At 44.0% G+C, this 22,981-nt stretch overlaps 2 protein-coding genes across 3 annotated transcripts in view; both read left to right on the forward strand.

The window, feature by feature from the left end:
* The window catches only part of LOC142291424 (transcription elongation factor A protein 3-like), a 219,113-nt gene that overhangs the window by 37,428 nt on the left and 158,704 nt on the right, over window positions 1-22,981 (forward strand). The window lies entirely within an intron of this gene.
* LOC142291426 (uncharacterized) lies at window positions 12,300-14,475 on the forward strand. The gene is made up of 3 exons (XM_075335936.1): window positions 12,300-12,319; window positions 13,117-13,554; window positions 13,786-14,475. Exons 2-3 carry the CDS (start codon window positions 13,117-13,119, stop codon window positions 14,371-14,373), a joined length of 1,026 nt encoding a protein of 341 aa, XP_075192051.1. The 5' UTR covers window positions 12,300-12,319; the 3' UTR covers window positions 14,374-14,475.

The following is a 22,981-nucleotide window of genomic DNA, read 5'->3' on the forward strand; positions in this document are numbered from 1 at the left end:
TATGGAATTAATGGCGCTATATAAGTGAATAAATATTATTATTGTTATTATTATTATTATTATTATAATATGATATGATACACCGGATACTCAAGGTGAATCCTCTTCATTACCCAAATTACCTCCCATCTGTAATCCAAGTTACTCTTAGAATATTTTGCTCGTATCAGCACTCAATTTCCTGGTTGTAGGGGTACATCCTGTTTCAGGGTCACATTGGGATGACTTATCTCTTGGAATCCAAGGTGGACATGTTAATTCTGGAGCAGTTTTCTTCTAGGTCAAGCCCCAGCTCAGAGAGATCACTGCTGTTACAGCCAAGCAGGAACATGTAGGGCATGTACCCAGTTGTGGAGTGAGCTCGGTTTTTATACCCCCACACTAGTTCCATAACAAATTCAGACCACTTCATCTTCCGATTATCTTCCAATGTTCTCAGCATCTGTAGCTATGTTCTATTAAAGTGTTCACAGGAAAAAAAAATTCCTGAGGGTGGTAGGGCATTGTCCTCTATGAGTCAATGTAGTTTTTCCATGACTCTCCCCTGAAAGCATGTCCCTTGATCAGAGTGGATTCTCTTCAAATACCCAGATGAAGTCTCGACAGGTGGCTTGGGACACTGACTTGGCCATCTGATCCTGGGTTGGTGGTTACGACTGCGAACTTTGTGAAATGGTCCATCATAACCAGACAATATTCACAACTGTTATGGAATGGGCCAATTACAAGTGGCTCAGGCATCCTTATGACCTGGGTGGGTGCCCTCTGTTTCAGAGGCTTGGTCAATTCACACTGTCGTCACTTCTGACGAACGTTTTTCACCATCTGTCATAGTTTGGGCCAATACACAAGCCACTGCAGCCATTGAAAGGTCCTTTATGTCCGAAATGTGCACCACTCTCATGGGCCTCCTTTACAGAAGCATTCCTATTATCCCAATGTCTAAAAGGCACCTATGGACAAGGAAGCTTTCTCTTCTCTGCTGGGTTTCTGGTCTAGTGTCACCCATATTCATAACTTTAATTCTTCTCCTGGTGTTTGCTGTTACATTCATGGGGCTGCTGCAGCTGTCATTTTGGTAATTTCAAGTTGGTTTATGACTCACACAACCTGCCAAGGTGAGCATTTTTAACATTTTTTAATCATCTTCCTCGGATAAAACCCCAGATCGCAATTTTCTCCTCCAGCTCACTGCATCTTCGTAACTTTGACAGTTTAGGTTCTGTCTGTTGTAGTTGTACCCATTCATCTCTTAGGTGGTCCAACACTCTACTTGGTCGGTATTCCCCTCCTGAAGAGACCACAAGGGCCATCGCAGAGCACCTGAAATATGGTGTCTCATCTCCCACCAACTGTTTGTCCACATCCTTGAACGGTTCTTCATGGGTCACTCTGGGCAGAGCATCTGCAAAGGTATTTTCAGCCTTTATCAGATAGGCTATCTTATACCAATACTTGGACATCCTCCATTTTTCCAGTGCCAGCAGTTTTGCATTCTCCAGATGTGCAAGTGGGTTATTGTCAGTCTGCACATTAACTTTGGACCCTGATGCGGGCATTACACGGTACGATCTATCGTGCGATCGCACAAGTGATCGTACCTGCCCCCGTCATTTGTGCGTCACAGGCAAATCGCTGCCTGTGTCGCACAAAGTCATTAAACCGCCGTCACACGCACTTACCTACTGAGCGACCTTACTGTGGGCGGTGAATATCCTCTTCCTGAAGGGGGAGGGACGTTCGCCGTCACAGCGACATCACACAGCCGCCGGCCAATAGAAGCGGAGGGGCGGAGATGAGCGGGACGTAAACATCCCGCCCACCTCCATCCTTCCGCATAGACGGCGGGTGCCGCGGGACACAGGTAAGCTGTATTCATTGTTCCCGGGGTGTCACACGGAGCGATGTGTGCTGCCCTGGGTACGATGAACAACTGGCGCCATGAAAAATAAACGAGTTTTTAAAATTAAGCAACATGTACACGACTCACGATTTGTGACCGATTCAGCGTCGCTCATAAGTGTCACACGAAACGACGTCACAAACGATGCCGGATGTGCGTCACAAAAACCGTGACCCCGACGATGCATTGCACGATAGATCGTCTCATGTGACGCCCGCATGACAGATGATATTCCGCAAATTTCTCAGTCATGGCCCACACCAAGGCTAGCAGTTCCAGTTTGAATGAGCTGTAGTGTTTGAGATTTCTATCCGTGTCCCGTAGAGATTGACTCTAGTCAATAACCCACTCTTGCCCTTCCTGGACCTTTGCCAGCACAGAATCTAAACCATAGAGATTCTAATTGACATGTAACAAGTATGATTGAGAGAATTATGCATAGGTAAAGATAGAATGTGTCAAAGTGAGCTTTAGTGCTTGGAAGGATTCTTCCTGCGCCAGCCCCAACTGGATCTTGGTACCCTCAGCTGTCCCCCTTAGGAGTTCATGCAGTGATGCAGCAGTCTTTGCAAAATCATTGATGAACCTTCCATACTACCCTGATAGGCCCAGAAATGCTCTTAGCTCTCTCAATGTCTTGGGTGTAGACCTCTTCTGCACATCTGCCACTTTCTCCTTCTTTAGGTACACCCTTTCACTAGAGACTGCATGCCCTAGGTATTCTATTTCCTTCTGTAACTGAGAGCATTTTCAAGGCTTTATCTTCAGTCCCTGCCTCTGAAGCTGCTGTATCACCTGCCCGCACTTAGCAAGATGCTGCTCCTCAAACATGGTGGAGTATATTGTAATGTCATCAAGGTATATCAGTGTTGCCTCAAAGTTCAAGTCTCCAACACACCTCTCAATCAATTGTTGGAACATCCCCAGGGCATTAATTAGTCCGAACATCATCCAGTTAAACTCAAACAATGCTATAGGGAGATTTCAAGCTGTTTTTGGTCGATCTTGCTCCGCCATGAGGACCTCTCAGTAACCACTGGCCAAATTGAAACAGGGAAAGTATCTAGCCTCCCCTAGTGCCATTAGGAATTCTTCTATCCTCAGTAGGGGATGCAAATCACAAACCATGCAGGCGTTCAATCTCTGGTAGTCCACACAGAACCTCAAAGTCCCATCATTCTTTCAGAACAACATGATGGTCACAGCCCAGGGGCTCTGGCTTTCTCTTATCAATCCATTTTGTAGCATGAGTGACAAAAGATCCTTTACTTCTTGATACATCTGAGAAGGAATCTGGTGATATCTTTCTAGTATGGGTGCCTTATTTCTCATAGGGATCTCATGTTGAATGGATTTTGTGCACCCAAAATTGTCATTGTGTATGGGGAAAACCTCCTGATACTGCCCCAACAGATTTTCCCCTTGTCCTTCTTGTCAGAGGGAAAAATCAGATAAATTTCCCTCCATTTGCTCCAAAATAACATGGCCATCCCTTGTCTTGTATTCTCTTTTCTTCCAATCTATAGACATCAACAGTATCCACAGGTCTCCATCTACAGGGGACAAGCTCACCACATCAGATCTTGTAGATTCTTCCCAATGGCTTCCTGGGATTAAAGCTCAGGCTTATTCTGCTGAAGTTAAGACATTTCACCAATACTCGTCCTTGGAGCACTGTCATCAGGGTGTGGGTGACTAGTAGTCCAGGCATCACTATTCCTGTCCCCAAAGGTATACATACATTGAGACCATAACGAATACCCACATAAATAGTAACCATATATTATGTTATAATTAATCCCATATCCAATGGGATACTATATAATGGATTATGTGGGTTATCTGAACCATCAGGGACAATCGCAATATCAAGAGAGAAGGCAAAAGGAAAAAAAGCGATCAAACAGTCCAATAAGTGTGCAAAATTTTATTGATCAAGTGAAAGTAAAAACACCATAAAAACATCATAAGTATCCGGACACATTCCTGATTATGGTAAGTCATAATTGTGGTATATAGATAAAGAGGAAAAACTGCCACATGCAGTGACCATATTGACAAGGTAACATATATCAAATATTTGCCATGTGATATAATAGGTAAAGGATGGAGTCACAAATCACAGATCAATAAATATAACCAGCAGGATTTATGGAAATATGCAATAATTCAATATGATAATATGCCATTTATATTCCACAAACCCAACCAGATGACCAAAAAGACCCAAATTAGGCACAATAGTGATTATGGGGCTCCAAACCCATAATTGTCACAACCTGCCGGTATGAATTAATAACATCAGGATCACCGCCGAGGAAACCAATCACCGTCAAATCAAAATTGGGCTGCAAGACCCAATTAGGTCATCATATAGATATAATACACTGAATATAATTTACCATAAATATACAGTCACCATTTGATTGGACAAGCAGCCGATAACGCAGCGGTATAGGATGTTATCATTAAAGGCAATCTGTTACAGAGGCGGTCTATTATAATAATAAATTATGGACATCATTCAATCAAATTGGCTGCATAGGTCTACTATTGGGACAAAATACATCCATACAGTACTCCAATAGCCCACAAAGTGTGAGTATTTATGAAAATACGTTGTTATATACAGAATGCTGGTATAGGGGCAAAATATATTATAGAAACAAGCCAGCAGTCAAGAGAATTAATGTAACATAATAGTAGAATATGCAGTCACCATTAGATTGAGCAAGTCAGATATGGTTATAAATACAGCATTTTATTAGCGCCAATGTAAAAGAGCACAAGAATATTGCAAGGGCAGGCCAGACAATATGGGATTTAATACAGCGTAATGATACACATTATATAGGAATAGCAGTTACCATTGGATCGACCGGATCACCAGCAATTTGTACTAACCATACTATAAATATGGCAATGTGATGCCTAGGATGTAGCTTATCACAAGGACATAAAGCAGGCTAGTGGGTCGCCAACCGGAGGCAGAATACCAACATTACCTGAGATGCTTTGTAAATCAACAATCCAGAGTGTGGCCGGATACACAGGACGCCCTACACGTGTTTCGGCACACGCCTTCGTCCAGGGGCGGTGTATAGGTGGTAACAGTCGGTATTTAATCAGACATGCAGCCAATCAGCGTGTAGTGACCTAGGTAATGACGCATGCGTAACCACAACAACCAACATCAACAATCGACCGCCGCGTCATGGAGGAGGAGAGCCGGCCACATCACATGATCGGTCAACACCTACACCATAAGGATACGGAGGCCGAGTGGAGACGGAGGGAGAGTGGTGCCCCTGGACGAAGGCGTGTGCCGAAACACGTGTAGGGCGTCCTGTGTATCCGGCCACACTCTGGATTGTTGATTTACAAAGCATCTCAGGTAATGTTGGTATTCTGCCTCCGGTTGGCGACCCACTAGCCTGCTTTATGTCCTTGTGATAAGCTACATCCTAGGCATCACATTGCCATATTTATAGTATGGTTAGTACAAATTGCTGGTGATCCGGTCGATCCAATGGTAACTGCTATTCCTATATAATGTGTATCATTACGCTGTATTAAATCCCATATTGTCTGGCCTGCCCTTGCAATATTCTTGTGCTCTTTTACATTGGCGCTAATAAAATGCTGTATTTATAACCATATCTGACTTGCTCAATCTAATGGTGACTGCATATTCTACTATTATGTTACATTAATTCTCTTGACTGCTGGCTTGTTTCTATAATATATTTTGCCCCTATACCAGCATTCTGTATATAACAACGTATTTTCATAAATACTCACACTTTGTGGGCTATTGGAGTACTGTATGGATGTATTTTGTCCCAATAGTAGACCTATGCAGCCAATTTGATTGAATGATGTCCATAATTTATTATTATAATAGACCGCCTCTGTAACAGATTGCCTTTAATGATAACATCCTATACCGCTGCGTTATCGGCTGCTTGTCCAATCAAATGGTGACTGTATATTTATGGTAAATTATATTCAGTGTATTATATCTATATGATGACCTAATTGGGTCTTGCAGCCCAATTTTGATTTGACGGTGATTGGTTTCCTCGGCGGTGATCCTGATGTTATTAATTCATACCGGCAGGTTGTGACAATTATGGGTTTGGAGCCCCATAATCACTATTGTGCCTAATTTGGGTCTTTTTGGTCATCTGGTTGGGTTTGTGGAATATAAATGGCATATTATCATATTGAATTATTGCATATTTCCATAAATCCTGCTGGTTATATTTATTGATCTGTGATTTGTGACTCCATCCTTTACCTATTATATCACATGGCAAATATTTGATATATGTTACCTTGTCAATATGGTCACTGCATGTGGCAGTTTTTCCTCTTTATCTATATACCACAATTATGACTTACCATAATCAGGAATGTGTCCGGATACTTATGATGTTTTTATGGTGTTTTTACTTTCACTTGATCAATAAAATTTTGCACACTTATTGGACTGTTTGATCGCTTTTTTTTCCTTTTGCCTTCTGTCCCCAAAGGTTCAGCCTGCACTTCCACTCATTCTAAGGGCATCCGGGCCAAGATCGGCATAGTGAGTGCTGATTGTCCATGTGCAAAGTCAGAGCTGTAATAGCAGGTACCACCACTTTTCCCAGGGCCCGGAATGTGAGTGACAACTTGTAAATTTGACTTGCCCATACTAGCTGTTGGAATGTTCTTCTATTAGGGTGGTGCCATGTCAAGAGCTTCCAGTCATTTCCTCAATGGCTGGTCACCAGAAACTGTCTTACTTCCTTCGAAACATCCATCAGCAATGTCAAGATGGGTCCACTCCCAATAGGGCCCTTCACTAGAACAACTCCCTTCTTTCCTAAGCTTCATCTGCAGACCCGTATCTCCATCCACACAACCCCCGCTACTGGGATGTGTAACTGATTGGCTACCATCTGCTAAATGGTTGGATCTCCTCTTGATTCTTGTGACTTTTGGGCAGTATTGATAGAAATAGACGTCTGGCTTAAGGTCACCTGAGGCTTAAGGCTGCTTTACATGGTACGACCGATTGTGCGATTTCACAATCGATCGTACCCGCCCCCGTCCTTTTTGCGTCACGGGCAAATCGCTGCCCGTGGCGCACAAAGTCGGTAACCCCCGTCAAACGTACTTACCTCTCATGCGATCATGCTGTGGGCGGCGAACGTCCACTTCCTGGAGTGGGAGGGACGTTCGGCGTCACAGCGACGTCACACGGCCGCCGGCCAATAGAAGCGGAGGGGCGGAGATGAGCAGGATGTAAACATCCCGCCCACCTCTTTCCTTCCACATAGAGCCGGCGGCTGACGCGGGAGGCAGGTACGCGATGTTCATCGCTCCCGTGGTGTCACACGGAGCGACGTGTGATGCAACGGGAACGATGAACAACCGGCGCCCGTTTTCAGAACCGATATTATGGAACCTAGCGACCAGTACACGACTCACGATTTGTGAGCGATACTACGTTGCTAGGAGGTGTCACACAGGCCGGCATCGCCAGTGATGCCGGATGTGCGTCACAAAAACCGTGACCCCCGACGATCTATCGCACGATAGATTGTCTGGTGTAAAGTAGCCTTTAGTTTCAGTTAGGCAGAGGATTTTATGTCCGTTCAACTCAGCCCACGTAGTTGGACTTTAGAAAGAGAGATCAAGCCTATTAAGGTATTTCTAGATAGTGATTCTGAGGCAAACATAATCGATGAACAGTTCTCTCACTTCTCCAGGTTAAGAGTGAACACGTTATCTAATCCAGTCCGGATTTTTGACATTGACGCGTCACCTCTTTCCCAAGGGTTCCTTATGGATTGTGTACAAGGATTGGAACTCTGCATAACGGTACTCCATTCGAAGTGCATTTTATGCTATGTGCTCAAAGATATCTCTGCACAAATTGTGTTAGGCTTCCCTTGGTTTACATTACATAACCCTGTTGTTGACTGTTAGACTCAGGACATAATTAAATGGAGCTCTTACTGTAACGAACACTGTTAAGAGACCTGTATCTCAGTCATAACCACAAGTATTCTGCATCTTTTCTCAGAGTTTGATGAAGTATTTTCTGAGAAGGGTTATCAGGAGCTGCCACCGAACAGACATTTTGGCCACACCTAAAGATTAAAGCTATGTTGCCCAAGTGGCCAAGCTGCCCAAGTGAAAACTGTATAATTTGTTTGGTCCTGAGAGACAAGATTTCAAGGAATGCATAATGGAGAGTTTGGCTAATGGTCACATTAGGCTACTTTCATCCCCTGTGGCTGTGGGTTTCTTCTTTATGAAAAAGGATAGTGGACTGCATCCGTGCCTGGATTTCTGTGAGTTTAACCAGATTACTGGAAAGATTAAGGCTCTTCAGCTTTGAAAATCTGTGAAGATCATCGAGAGTTCCTTCAATGGCAGGGTCTGGATTAAGTCTTAGTGCATTCTGCTGTAGGTTGAGATGTGTAAGATCTTGACTGTAGAAAAGGTTCTCGGGGAGGTGCTCCAGGTTACAACAGGACAGGTCTACAGAGCTGATCCGCTGAGATGCAATCTTGGACCCTTGTCGGAGCCACCTTAAGTAGTCTGTGAATGTATCAAAGCAAACGTAGTACGTCTGACTCTGGGGTCCCGATGAGCTGAACGCCAAGCAGTGCTGATGTTTTTTCACTTCTTCAACTTTTCCACCGATCAGAGGGAGAACGTGCATCTTTCCGGACTGGCTTTCCTTGACGGATGACACAATCAGACAGGTCCCACAAAGGATCACTTGCCGTCTGGTCCACCTGTTTACAGGTAACTGGATCTTCCCTTTCCGTACATTGTAGGTTCCAGATAGCTGAGTCCTATCAGACATGCCAGCTCAATTAGGCTTTCCTGCATAGAAGCGGATGAGGCAGCCGATCTCGGGCTCCATGCCCTCCTCCTGCACCCGACACAGGTCCCGGAAGCCCAGCTGGAAGAGGTAATCGTTCTGCAGCCGCAACGGCTTCTCGTGCGGCTCCAGCCTGCAACCGCTGTCCCCGTGCAGCTGCACATACAGGGAGCCGGGCTCGTACAGGGAGCCGTGCACATGGCCCAGTGGCCGGACGGTGACAGCGGGCGGCAGCTCCGCACTCAGCTCCTCCACCGAGGAGGAGGAAGAGGAAGAGGACGAGGCGGCTCCGCAGTGGAAGAGCTCCAGGCCCTGGCACACCGCGTCCTCCGGGGGTGCCCCAGTCCCGTCCTCGAGGTCCCAGCAGTCTGGGCGGCCCACCCAAGTCCCGGAGCCGTCTGCTGCATCAGGGGCCCGGCCCAGCACCCTCAGCACGGCGGACGAGTCTCCTCCTGGCCGGATTACGGTTCAGGATCCGAATCCTATCGTACTCATTCCAGACCTATTCAATCAGATTACTGCTGCCAAATGGTTCTCAATCTCAAGGGGGCCTAAAGTCTGATTTGGGTTCAACAGGGTGATGAGTGGAAAACGGCATTTAACACCAGCGGGTCACTTTGAAAATCTGATGACACCGTTTGGCCTGACCAATGCGGCTGAGCTTTTTCAACATGTTGTTAATGACTTATTTGCTCACCTGTTAGGGAAATTTTACTCTGATGACATTCATATTTATTCGGAGGATTTTCGATCACATTTGAAATGTTAAACCAGTTTTGCAAATTATCAAAGAGAACAAGTTATATGCTAAATTAGAAAAGAGTGTATTCCCTTTTCAAGAACTTCCATTTTTGGGTTATATAATTTTTACCACTGGTTTTAGGATTGATCCCTCTAAGTTGCGGGCTATATTAAAATGGCACTGTTCTGAAAATCTTAAAGCTTTGCAACGTTTTTTGGGATTCTCTAATTATTACAGGAACTTTATTAAAAAAAATGTTGCCATTGCAAGACCCCTAACTGACATGATGATAAAAGGTATGGACATTTCTTATTTGAGTGAGAGAGCCTTGTTTGCATTTAACTGTCTAAAAAAAATGCTTTGCGTCAGCACCCATATTAACACAACCTGATGTGTCTTTACCCTCACAGTGGAGGTTGATGTATCAGAGGTGAGGGTGGGAGCTGTTTTGTCTAAGATCCGTCTGTTAGTAAACTGCACCCATGTGTCTTCTTTTCCAGGAAGCTATTTCCATCCGGCCGCAATTATGACATTGGTAATATAAAACTAATCACTATCAAATTAGCTTTCAAGGAGTAGCAACACTTTTTTCCAGGGAGCTATTTATTGTGTTACTGTTATTACTGAACATGAAAATCTCCTGTAGCTCAAGTTGGCTAATTGTCTTGCACAAACTCAGTGGTCATTATTTTTCAACAGGTTTAACATTTTTGTAACTTATCATCCAGGGTCTAAGTAAAATATATCTTTGTACCGTGTTAGCCAGTAGAGATAAAAAAAATTGTTTAAAAGAACAGAGTCCTCAGTGGTTGATACCTTTTAATGGCTAACTGAAAAGATGGTAATAATTGCAAGCTTTCGAAACTACTCAGGTCTCTTCATCAGGCATGGTATAACACAAAATCTGAAGAGTCACATATTTATACACAACAGGACTTAGAATAGTGCAGTAAAAAAAAAAAACAAAAAAAAAAACAAGTTATATGAAACAGAACTATCACTATGGCAGGGGGGCAAACTGTTGTGGGGCCATAAATACTGCTGCAGTTCAGTGTGAAAGTTTTATTGTCTTCTGATTAGGATCTGGTCCAGGGCTGTGACACGCTCGGATGGTCAGAGGAGCACATCTTTTCACTGATGTAAAAAGACATGAATCCATGAGACACATTCATTCCTGCTCTGAATGTGTCAAAGGTCATCATAAGTTTGTACTCCCATAGTCTCCTATCTCTCTGGGACTTGAAGTTTCCTTTCAATACCAGCAATTTCATGTCCATGATGCTGTGGTCTGGGTTACAAAAATGTTTGGCCACAGGTAGATCCATCCTTTTTTCTCTAATTGTGTGGCGGTGAGAATTCATCCTTGTCCTGAGCTGTTGTCCTGTCTCCCCTACATACAGACCCCCAGTTGGACATTTGGTACATATAATTAAGTATACCACATTGGTTGTAGTGCAGCTGAAGGTACCTGGGATCTTGTAGTCCTGATGTGATCTGGGAATCTCTATCTTGTCCGTGTTGTCAATATTAATGGACAGGTCTTACATTTTTTCTGGTTGCAGGGAAATGTTCCTGTTGGTGTTGGAGAGGACAGGGAGCTTCTGACAATGATGCTTCTTAGATTTGGGGGCTGTCTAAAACACAGAAGTGGGGGGTCTGGAAAAATAGATTTTAACCGGGCATCTTTTTGCAGTAATGGTTGTAGTTTCCGTGCAGCTCCTCTAAACACCTCCAGATGTGGATTGTAGGTGACTACAAGAGGGACTCGGTTGTTCTCTTCTTTGGTTTTATAATGTAGAAGATGGTTTCTTGATATTCTGGTGGCTCTTATAATCTGGTTTTCAATTGTTCTTGGGTGGTAGCCTTGATTCAGAAAGGTTTTTCTGAAGGTCCAGTCACACATAACGAGATCGTGAACGAGATCGCTACTACGTCACACTTTCTGGATCGTTTATGAGTCGTTGTTGAAATCGCATGTTGGGTGTCACACATAACGAGTTTATGAACGAGCATGCGTCCCGTATAACGATCTTTGAAATCGCTGGGACCCTGTCACACAGCTACTATGTTAACGATTCCAATCCCATTAGGGGCGTAGTAAAATGCAGTGAGTCACGTAGGCGTGCATTTGTGTCGCCTTTTCCGCTTTCATTGGCGGCCAATACTGCGTTCTGATTGGGCGGCCGGGCGGGCGTCGCCTTTTCCACCCCCTCCGCTCTGATTGATAAGGACCCTGTCACATAGCTACTATGTTAACGATTCCAATCCCATTATGCAGTGAGTCACGTAGGCGTGCATTTGCGTCGCCTTTTCCATACCCTCCTCCGCTTTCTTTGGCGGCCAATACTGCGTTCTGATTGGGCGGCCGGGCGGGCGTCGCCTTTTCCACCCCCTCCGCTCTGATTGATAAGGACCCTGTCACACAGCTACTATGTTAACGATTCCAATCCCATTATGCAGTGAGTCACATTTGCGTCGCCTTTTCCATACCCCCCTCCGCTTTCATTGGCGGCCAATACTGCGTTCTGATTGGGCATGCAGGGGGCGTATCTAGCGGTTAAATTTTGGATCGCGTCCACCCTTTGTCACTTCTTTTGCGCTTTGCTTTGAGATAGAACCTGCGTCTCCACCCTGATTCCTTCGTCCATTGTACCCGGTCGCTTTGTTGGTGTGTTTTTCGGATCGAAGCCGCAGTTGCACCTGGAGTATCCTTGCAGTGCTGTCGAGTGTCGGTGAGATCGTATTTGCGATTCCGCTTTGATTCTACATTGATATACACTTCTTTGAAAAGGTAGGTCTTTTTTCTTGTTGGGGGGGTGGGCTTTTTTTTGAATAATGTTCTTGCTGTTAAGATATATGTTAATATTTATTATGTGAGTTGATTGCTGTTAGATATATGTTAATAGTTATTATGTGAGTTAATTAAAGTTGCTGGCTTTTATCTGTGCGTGTATAATGCCTTTTAAAGAGGGGTCTCTCCATAGTGCTGTTTGTAATGTGTCCTATCCTAGCATTGCTGGCTCTTTTGTCTCTCATTAAATAAAATATAGAAATGTGGCACTCCTTCTATAGTCGCTGGTGCTTGGATAGGGTCCCACCCCAGATCAAAAAATGAAAAAAATCCAGCACTCAAAGCATTTAACTGAAATTGTTTTATATTTTATTCATGGATCTCTGTAATTATTAAAGACGTTTCCGTCATCCGACCTTCATCAGTTTACGCATAAAAGGTTCTGTAGAAATATATGAAAAAGCTGGACCAGAGGAAAAAGCTGCCCGTCCCGGTCTGCAGTCAATGTCACATACTGTCTACAGAACCTTTTCTGTGTAAACTGATGAAGGTCGGATGACCGAAACGTCTTTAATAATTACACAGATCCATGAATAAAATATAAAACAATTTCAGTTGAATGCTTTGAGTGCTGGATTTTTTTCATCTTTTGTCTCTCAGCTACAGCCGCCATTTTGTGTTTCTGCCACACATAGGGGCGGCCATTTTAGTCTCTGCCACACCATAACCAAAAATTGTGATCGGTTTATTGCAACTTCTTTTATGTTTACATATAAATTTTTCATTCTTTATTTCAGATGGCTTATTATAACAAAGAAGACTTTGTGCGTGAGCTGTTGGATTTGTATCAATCACTGCCCTGCTTGTGGAGAATCAAATCCACAGAATATTCAGACAGAATAAAAAAACAAGCCGCCTATGCCCAACTGGTGGATCTTTTTAAAAAACACAGTGGAGGCGAGGCGGTGGATGTCAAAGTAGTAAAAAAGAAGATCCAAGGCTTGAGGACTGTATATAAGAAAGAAGCAAATAAGGTGGACAAATCAAAAAAGTCAGGGGCCGGCACTGACCAGGTATATGTTTCTCCCTTGTGGTATTTCAATCTCCTGGAATTCACAAGGGACCAGGAGCTACCACGAATGATGGAAAGCTCCTACCAAAGAAACGTAGACCTGGAAGCAGACATTGAAAACGATGACATCCCGATCGATGACAACACCTCCGCTGTTGTAGATGTAAGTACCTTATTTGCTTCACGTTACATAGTATTCAAACTTTTTATGTACATGCCATTGAGGAACACAAAATAGTAACTTATTGTTGCCATGATTTATTGTGCAGTTTGGAAATGTTATCCCTTCCAGTTCAGATAAGTACACTCCAATACAATTTTGTCACACTTTAATTAAATTTACTAACTATTAATGTATGACTTTTAATTAACATTTATTTTTCTGTTCCCGCAGAACCCTCAGACAGATATGGTGAGGCCCCAATTGAATGAGAACCCCACCACATCGAGCGAGCCTATTGTGGAGGATAATGAGGCACCTGCACCCTCTGGTGAAATGCGGCGAAGACAGTTACGCAAAAAGAAGGCCAACACCCCTGTGACATCGGCTGAATTTTATTCTTTGGCAACCCAACTGCTATCACAGCCAAAAAGCACCCCAGTCGATAGCTTTGCCGCATTTGCATCGGACAGACTCTGCAAATTGGATTCCACACAGAGGGAGCAAGCCGAAAGACTGATGTTGGAAGTCCTAAGAAAGGCAGGCCGAGGAGAACTGGATGACAATGACACGATATGCAAGAAGAACCAGTCCCATGATTCTAATACATGGATTCCTCGCCAGCCCCTGCAAAGTACACCGAACAGGATGCATCCACCACGCTTGCAGCTTGACCACCCCCCACAGTATCCCCCCCCACAGTATCCCCCCCCACAGTTTCCCCCCCCACATTATCCCAGGTATTCAAATGATTCATTTTTAAGCCAACTGTCATCTCCCACCCGGCCTGAATATGTCCACCAATATGAAGACGGCCACTAAATTTTGTTATTGTTGTTGTTTTGTTATTTGAAATTAATTTCAATTGATTGTTATATTTTCATTGTAATAATAAATTTATGTTGTTTCAATCTTGCTGCCTGCGTTACTTAATTCAGCATATGGTTGTGATGCCCTGGCAAAACACGGTAGTTACAGAGATTGTACCATACTCCACCCTCATTGGCATACCACCACACAACCCACACACTCATGTACAGCAAACAACCAGTAAAGCCTAGTCACCCCCCTCGTGGATAATGGGATTGGTGCATCTATACAGATGCCTACATGTAATATGATGTTTGTGAGTGGTGAGTTTGTGAGTGGTGATAGCTGTTAACTTGCTTTATGCAATGAGACATACCAAACAGCAGATATCAATTTCAAATTTTTTATAACACATGAATATGGATACAATAACAAAAAAAAAAAAACGTTAGTTGCTGCTGCCCTCCCCTTGTCCAGCCACATAACGGGCCAGCAGCGCCGCATGCCGCTCCACTCTGGCCATCAGCCTCCTGTGGGCCGACAAAATCCTTCTTTGGGAGGACATGATTTCGGCCAAAGTGGGTATGCCTATGGAGGGAATGGTAAAATTAATAAATCATAATTTTTATTTCTGCTTATTATTACAAAGTAGGAGATTCATGACTTACGGTTATCCCCCTCGTCCGATACAGACTCACTTATGGAGCCTGGACTAGCATCTATGATAACAAAAAACACTTTATAGTACTCAACAGCTTTTTGTTTTGTACTTTATATGGCGTTAATGTTATATTAAAAAATTACCGGGGGGCGATCCGGCCGGTGGCCCCTGTGGGTGGTACTCCTCCTCCTCCTCCTCCTCCTCCTCTGGTGGCTGTAGATCCACCGGGGGCTCGGGCACATGCTCTCCCTCCTCTGCGGCCCCTTGCTCCTCTGGGGGTTCTTAAGAAAATATAAAGTTTAATGTGGTTGCGTTATGATACATATAGGACTGTGGGGGGTACATTGAAATATATGGCGGACTACGTAGCCTACCTTATACAAGGACTATGGGGGTGAATTTGAACACATTGTGGAATATGTGGTGCAGTATAATATATGGAGAACTCTGGGGTGAATGAAACTTCATGGAGAACTCTAGGAAATTCATTACAGTTCATGGAGGACTATGGGATGCATTCTAATATCTGAAGGGTTATGTGGAACCCTTTATACTATATGGAAGGCTATGTGGGGGCCAATATTGTATTTGGAGAACTAGATATGAGGGGGTACAAAAATACAAGCAGGAGATGGAATTTTTTTGTGCTGAGGGAAAAAGACCCACTACCCACAGCACCCGGCTTTGCCATGCTCTCTCTGATATGGGAAAAGCTGGGTGGTGAGGGAATGATGTTTTGCCAAGCATGGCGAAGCTGGGTGCCAAGGACAAGAGGTATATCAGAACATATGAAAACTGTGTGCTGATAGAGGGTTGTCAGTTCATGGGAAATATATATATATATATATATATATATATATAATAAATATATATACATTAAAATATATATATTTATTATTTAAATATTATCTGTATATATTTATTTTTATAATTATATATATATATAATTAATATATTATATATTTTTATAATTATATATATATATAATTAATATATGATATATTTTTATAATTATATATAGATATATATTATGTATATTTTTTTTTATTATTATATATATCTAAATATATTTTTCGAATTGTATCTATATATCTATATATATATATATATATATATATATTTTATATGTTTTATATATATATATATATAATCTATCGATCTATAAAATAGATTATATATATATAATTTTAATTAAGTAAAAGGATATATATATCATAAATATATACATTTAAATCAATATATTTATTACTTATTATATATGTATATTTTCTTATATTTATATTTATATATAATTAATATGAATTATATATATATTTAATTTAAAAATATATGTATAGACTTATATATATATGATATATATATATATATTATTTATATATGTATTATATATTTATATATTTATTTTTAGAATAAATATATATATATACATATATATATATAGATAGATAGATAGATAGAGATATATATATATATATATATATATATATATATATATATATATATATAAAAATAAATAGATATATATTTAAGAACACCATTATACGTTGCCAAGGCACACTCATCTGCGCCTACCTTGGTTTTGTAACTCTGCTTGTATGGCAGAGATCCGGGCACTGGAGCGGTACCGCAGATCCGCTAATTTTTTTCGGATCTGGGCGCAGGTGCGCTCCAAATGAAATCTCCTCCTCAACCCACGTTGGATCCTGCGCAATACCGCTTTCTTATGGAGAAGTGGATGCTCTTGCGCCTCACGGCAATCATAATCGCGAGCATCCACTTCTCTAATTAGGTAACGGACCTCCGCCTCTCCCCAAGCTGTTGCCCTCCTGCGTGCCGCCATTGTTCGCTGGTGTGTCTACGTAGCAAACGCAGTTGCGTCACCCGCGGTAACGCCTCTTCACATCTGATTCGACCGATAGCGTCACGTGAACGCTAGCTCCAATCAGATTGGGGTGGACGTTGTTGATCCTGCTCCAGCCAATGGCCGCCGTCGGCCATGGCGGGATTGTTGATTTGTGAAATATTACAATGCTATGTTTGAAGGTGAAAGTGCGACGCACTTTTAACAAATCAGAATGATCTTTGCTGCAGAAATGAGATCGCGCCATGACGCAAATGCTGTGTCAAGGGGTCGTGGTATCACACACTGCGAGCGCACATACAATTATAAGAAATCGAAAAAGAGATGTCGTTTGAAGGTTTCGGGGACGCACAAACGTCCCCGTTTAAAAACCCCAAATGAAAATATATAAGGCTTCATATTCATAATTTGGGGCCTCCGGGGGTGATGTAACGGCAGCAATGGTGGTACTGCTCCCCACAGTAGCCCTTAATAGTGAATGAATGACAAACAAATCTTGTGGAAAGTTAAAACAACTGTTTATTAAAGTAATCATTTTGCAAAAATGACATTTTATTATAAATGTGATGAACATAACAATACAAGTAACCATATATTTTAAAATTAGTATAAATGTGATGAACATAATACAAGTAACCATATATTTTTTAAAATTAAGAAGGGAAGTTTCTAAAACCAATCAATACAAGAAAATAAAACTCAGCATAATAAATGTGCTCAATACAAGTTTATCTAATGCTGCCACGTAATTGCACCAGGACCATTAAAATATTGGCAGTACTTTTCTCGACAGGCCTTCGCATCATCGGTATTTCTGCCGGGCGCCAATGGTTGAAGTCCTGCGATTGCGGGATCTTCAGAATGCCATTCGCCAAGCACCACTTCGCCATTTAAGTCATCAGAGTCTACAAAGCCTGTTGGACAGTACGTAATAGCATCTCGCCGTCGAAGAAAGTTGTGAAGGGCGCAACAGGCCAAAACAACTGCGTCTATTGATGGTAGACTCAGGTTAATTGGTGTGTGGAAAACGCGGAAGCGATTTGCCATTATCCCAAAGGCATTTTCCACAACCCTGCGTGCCCTTGATAATCTATAATTGAACCTTTGTCTTTCCGCCGTTAGACTTTTCTGTGGGAATGGTTTCATGAGATTGGGATGAAGTGGGAAGGCTTCATCGCCCACAAATACAAAGTTAAGGTTTGCGGTAGTGTCAGAGTTGGGGGGCAAATGCAGTTCACCATTTTGCAAACGTTCACCAAAGCCTGTGTGTTCTAAAACCCCACCGTCAGAAACCCGGCCATTCATGCCAACATCAACAGCAATAAATTCGTAATTGGCATTCACAAGGGCCATTAGGATGATGCTGAAATAGCCCTTATAGTTATAAAAATAGGAGCCGCTGTTCAGTGGTTGAGTGATCCGCACATGTTTCCCGTCCAAAGCACCACCACAGTTTGGGAACTGCCAAAGGTGTTCAAAATCGGTGGCAATCTTCTGCCATTCCTCCACAGTTTTGGGGAACTCAATGTAGTTACGCAGACTGTGGAAAATTGCTCTACATGTCTCCGGAATAAGAATGCTGAGCAGGGACCTTGAAATTGCAGAAGAAAAATGTAAGTCTTGCAGGGAGCGTCCGGTGGCCAGGAAACGCAGCGTGACTGCCAATCTTTCATCTGCCGGGATGGCAGCACGCATCGCTGTATTCTTGCGCTGAATAATTGGCGTAACTCTTTCGAGTAAAAGGCTAAATGATTCTTCTGACATCCGCAGAAAATTGCGGAAATCCTGAGGATTATTTTCCTGGAGCTCTCTTAGCAGTTGCATGTGGGAGTATTTGTACCTCTTCTGCAGCCACTCTCTGGTCCACATGCGGCGCTTTCGTTTGGAACGCCTCTGTTCCACTTCACGTAGCCGACCGGCCTCAAACATCAATGCAGCACCCAGCACAACACGCTGCATGTCGTTCATGTTGTCCACACTGCAAAAAAACATGTAAAGATGAGAAAAGTTGCTATAAACCAATCACATTTTTTGGGGGGTGTAAAAGAGACACTAAAATGGCCGCCCCCATAGAAGTGCACCACTTCTAACTGTGTCAGAGAAACAAATGGCGGCTGTAACTGTGTCAGAGAAACAAAATGGCGGCTGTAACTGTGTCAGAGAAACAAAATGGCGGCTGTAACTGTGTCAGAGAAACAAAATGGCGGCTGTAACTGTGTCAGAGAAACAAAATGGCGGCTGTAACTGTGTCAGAGAAACAAAATGGCGGCTGTAACTGTGTCAGAGAAACAAAATGGCGGCTGTATCAGAGAGACAAAATAACCAGCAATACTACATAAGGACACATAAAAGGACGATGGACGCACAAAAGGACATATGTGTACAGATAACAACCAACCACTTTGATGATCCGCAAAAATAATTACTATCTATAAACACAAATACTTTCCATACTATAACAAAAACATGGAACAAGTAACATAGACTTTACGAAAATGACTTACCACGTCCAGAAAATGCAGCCGTCTATGCTATCTATTAATAATCGCAGTTTCGATCCTCCCAGCGACACGCTCGGGAACGAATGAGGGATATACAAGTGCAGATGCGGCTTTGATCCGAAAACCAAGCAAGCGGGAACAAAGCACGAATGAATCTGTAATACAGCGACACGCTCGGGAATGAATGAGGGAAGATGCAGCTTTGATCCGAAAACCAAGCAAGCGGGAACAAAGCACGAATGAATCTGGGTGTAGTCACCGGTTTGCTCCTAGAAGACTCAAAAGGGAACAAAGCATGAAGTGATACCCAATCAGAGCGCAATAGTGTTCTCATTGCTAACCAATCGTTGCAGAGAGGGGGCGCGGAAATGGCGACGTAACTAAACACTATTGTTCTCAGCGCCAACCAATGGGCGCAGAAGGGGCGTGGAAACGGGGACGCAACAACACGCCTTCGTGCATCTCATCTAGGTCGTCAACGAAATCGTAAATAGGGTGTCAAACATACAGATTCATGCAGCCCAGCAGGACTCCAACGAGCCAAAAATGGCCCAAGCTGTTCGGCATCGATCAGCGATTTCGCAGCAGGGGGTGAATCGTTGGTACGTGTCAAACATGACGAGATCGCAATTGAAGTCGTTCTTGCGTCACAGAAACTGTGACGTAGTAACGATCTCGTTGTACGATCTCGTTATGTGTGAAGTGGCCTTGAGGCTCTCAAGGTGATTGTCTCTATCTGTACTGTTGGAACATATCTGATTGTACCTGATAGCCTGGCTGTATACAATAGAGTTTTTTTATGTGTTTGGATGAAAACTTTCCCATTTCAGGTATACCTGAAATGGGACAGTTTTCATCCAAAACACATAAAAAACTCTATTGTACAATCAAGAAACCATCTTCTACATTATAAAACCAAAGAAGAGAACAACCGAGTCCCTCTTGTAGTCACCTACAATCCACATCTGGAGGTGTTTAGAGGAGCTGCACGGAAACTACAACCATTACTGCAAAAAGATGCCCGGTTAAAATCTATTTTTCCAGACCCCCCACTTCTGTGTTTTAGACAGCCCCCAAATCTAAGAAGCATCATTGTCAGAAGCTCCCTGTCCTCTCCAACACCAACAGGAACATTTCCCTGCAACCAGAAAAAATGTAAGACCTGTCCATTAATATTGACAACACGAACAAGATAAAGATTCCCAGATCACATCAGGACTACAAGATCCCAGGTACCTTCAGCTGCACTACAACCAATGTGGTGTACTTGATTATATGTACCAAATGTCCAACTGGGGGTCTGTATGTAGGGGAGACAGGACAACAGCTCAGGACAAGGATGAATTCTCACCGCCACACAATTAGAGAAAAAAGGATGGATCTACCTGTGGCCAAACATTTTTGTAACCCAGACCACAGCATCATGGACATGAAATTGCTGGTATTGAAAGGAAACTTCAAGTCCCAGAGAGATAGGAGACTATGGGAGTACAAACTTATGATGACCTTTGACACATTCAGAGCAGGAATGAATGTGTCTCATGGATTCATGTCTTTTTACATCAGTGAAAAGATGTGCTCCTCTGACCATCCGAGCGTGTCACAGCCCTGGACCAGACCCTTATCAAAGGACAATAAAACTTTCACACTGAACTGCAGCAGTATTTATGGCCCCACAACAGTTTGCCCCCCTGCCATAGTGATAGTTCTGTTTCATATAACTTGTTGTTTTTTTTTTGTTTTTTTTTTACTGCACTATTCTAAGTCCTGTTGTGTATAAATATGTGACTCTTCAGATTTTGTGTTATACCATGCCTGATGAAGAGACCTGAGTAGTCTCGAAAGCTTGCAATTATTACCATCTTTTCAGTTAGCCATTAAAAGGTATCAACCACTGAGGACTTTCTGTTCTTTTAAACAATTTTTTCATCCAGGGTCTAAAACATACCTCCCAACCGTCCCGGATACAGCGGGACAGCCCCGATTTTATAGTCCAATCCCGTTCTCACGCCCGTAGCTCCGTAATCCCGCAGTGTAGTGAGAGGCAGCTGCCACGCCCCCGCACTCTGCCGACCACGCCCCCTCCGGATGCAGGCCACAATCTCTGGATGCCTTCCATGGCATCTATGCTGGTGGGCACGCCCCTTTGCTGTCGTCCACGCCCTCTCTGAATGCTGGACACATACACTCCTCGGGATGTCTTCCTTGTCCCCTCCTGCTGCTCGCTCTATGCTGGCCACGCCCCCTTTGCCTGCCTCATCTGCCCAGGATCCTCACATCTGACCGGCTCTCCACAGCGGCTGCTTCGTTTGTTCTGCAACTGAGGTAAGAGCAGCAGCAGGGAGAGAGCAGAGTCAGTGCAGGAGGACAGAGCAGAGTCAGTGCAGGAGGACAGTGCAGAGTCAGTGCAGGAGGACAGAGCAGAGTCAGTGCAGGAGGACAGAGCAGAGTCAGTGCAGGAGGACAGTGCAGAGTCAGTGCAGGAGGACAGTGCAGAGTCAGTGTAGGAGGACAGAGCAGAGTCAGTGCAGGAGGACAGAGCAGAGTCAGTGCAGGAGGACAGAGCAGAGTCAGTGCAGGAGGACAGAGCAGAGTCAGTGCAGGAGGACAGAGCAGAGTCAGTGCAGGAGGACAGAGCAGAGTCAGTGCAGGAGGGGAGTGCAGAGTCAGTGCAGGAGGACAGAGCAGAGTGAGTGCAGGAGGACAGAGCAGAGTGAGTGCAGGAGGACAGTGCAGAGTCAGTGCAGGAGGACAGAGCAGAGTCAGTGCAGGAGGACAGTGCAGAGTCAGTGCAGGAGGACAGAGCAGAGTCAGTGCAGGAGGACAGTGCAGAGTCAGTGCAGGAGGACAGAGCAGAGTCAGTGCAGGAGGACAGTGCAGAGTGAGTGCAGGAGGACAGTGCAGAGTGAGTGCAGGAGGACAGTGCAGAGTGAGTGCAGGAGGACAGTGCAGAGTGAGTGCAGGAGGGGAGAGCAGAGTGAGTGCAGGAGGGGAGTGAAGAGTGAGTGCAGGAGGGGAGAGCAGAGTGAGTGCAGGAGGGGAGAGCAGAGTGAGTGCAGGAGGGGAGAGCAGAGTGAGTGCAGGAGGGGAGAGCAGAGTGAGTGCAGGAGGGGAGTGCAGAGTGAGTGCAGGAGGACAGTGCAGAGTGAGTGCAGGAGGACAGTGCAGAGTGAGTGCAGGAGGACAGTGCAGAGTGAGTGCAGGAGGACAGTGCAGAGTGAGTGCAGGAGGGGGAGCAGTGTGAGTGCAGGAGGACAGTGCAGAGTGAGTGCACAGTGTGCCTGCAGGAGGACAGTGCAGAGTGAGTGCAGGAGGAGGGAGCAGTGTGCCTGCAGGAGGACAGTGCAGAGTGAGTGCAGAAAGGGGGAGCAGTGTGCCTGCAGGAGGACAGTGTAGAGTGAGTGCAGGAGGGGGGAGCAGTGTGCCTGCAGGAGCACAGTGCAGATTGAGTGCAGGAGGGGGAGCAGTGTGAGTGCAGGAGGACAGTGCAGAGTGAGTGCAGGAGGGGGAGCAGTGTGCCTGCAGGAGGACAGTGCAGAGTGAGTGCAGCAGGAGGGAGCAGTGTGCCTGCAGGAGGACAGTGCAGAGTGAGTGCAG

Source organism: Anomaloglossus baeobatrachus, chromosome 2, assembly GCF_048569485.1.
Source record: "Anomaloglossus baeobatrachus isolate aAnoBae1 chromosome 2, aAnoBae1.hap1, whole genome shotgun sequence".
NCBI classification, from domain to species: Eukaryota; Metazoa; Chordata; class Amphibia; order Anura; family Aromobatidae; genus Anomaloglossus; species Anomaloglossus baeobatrachus.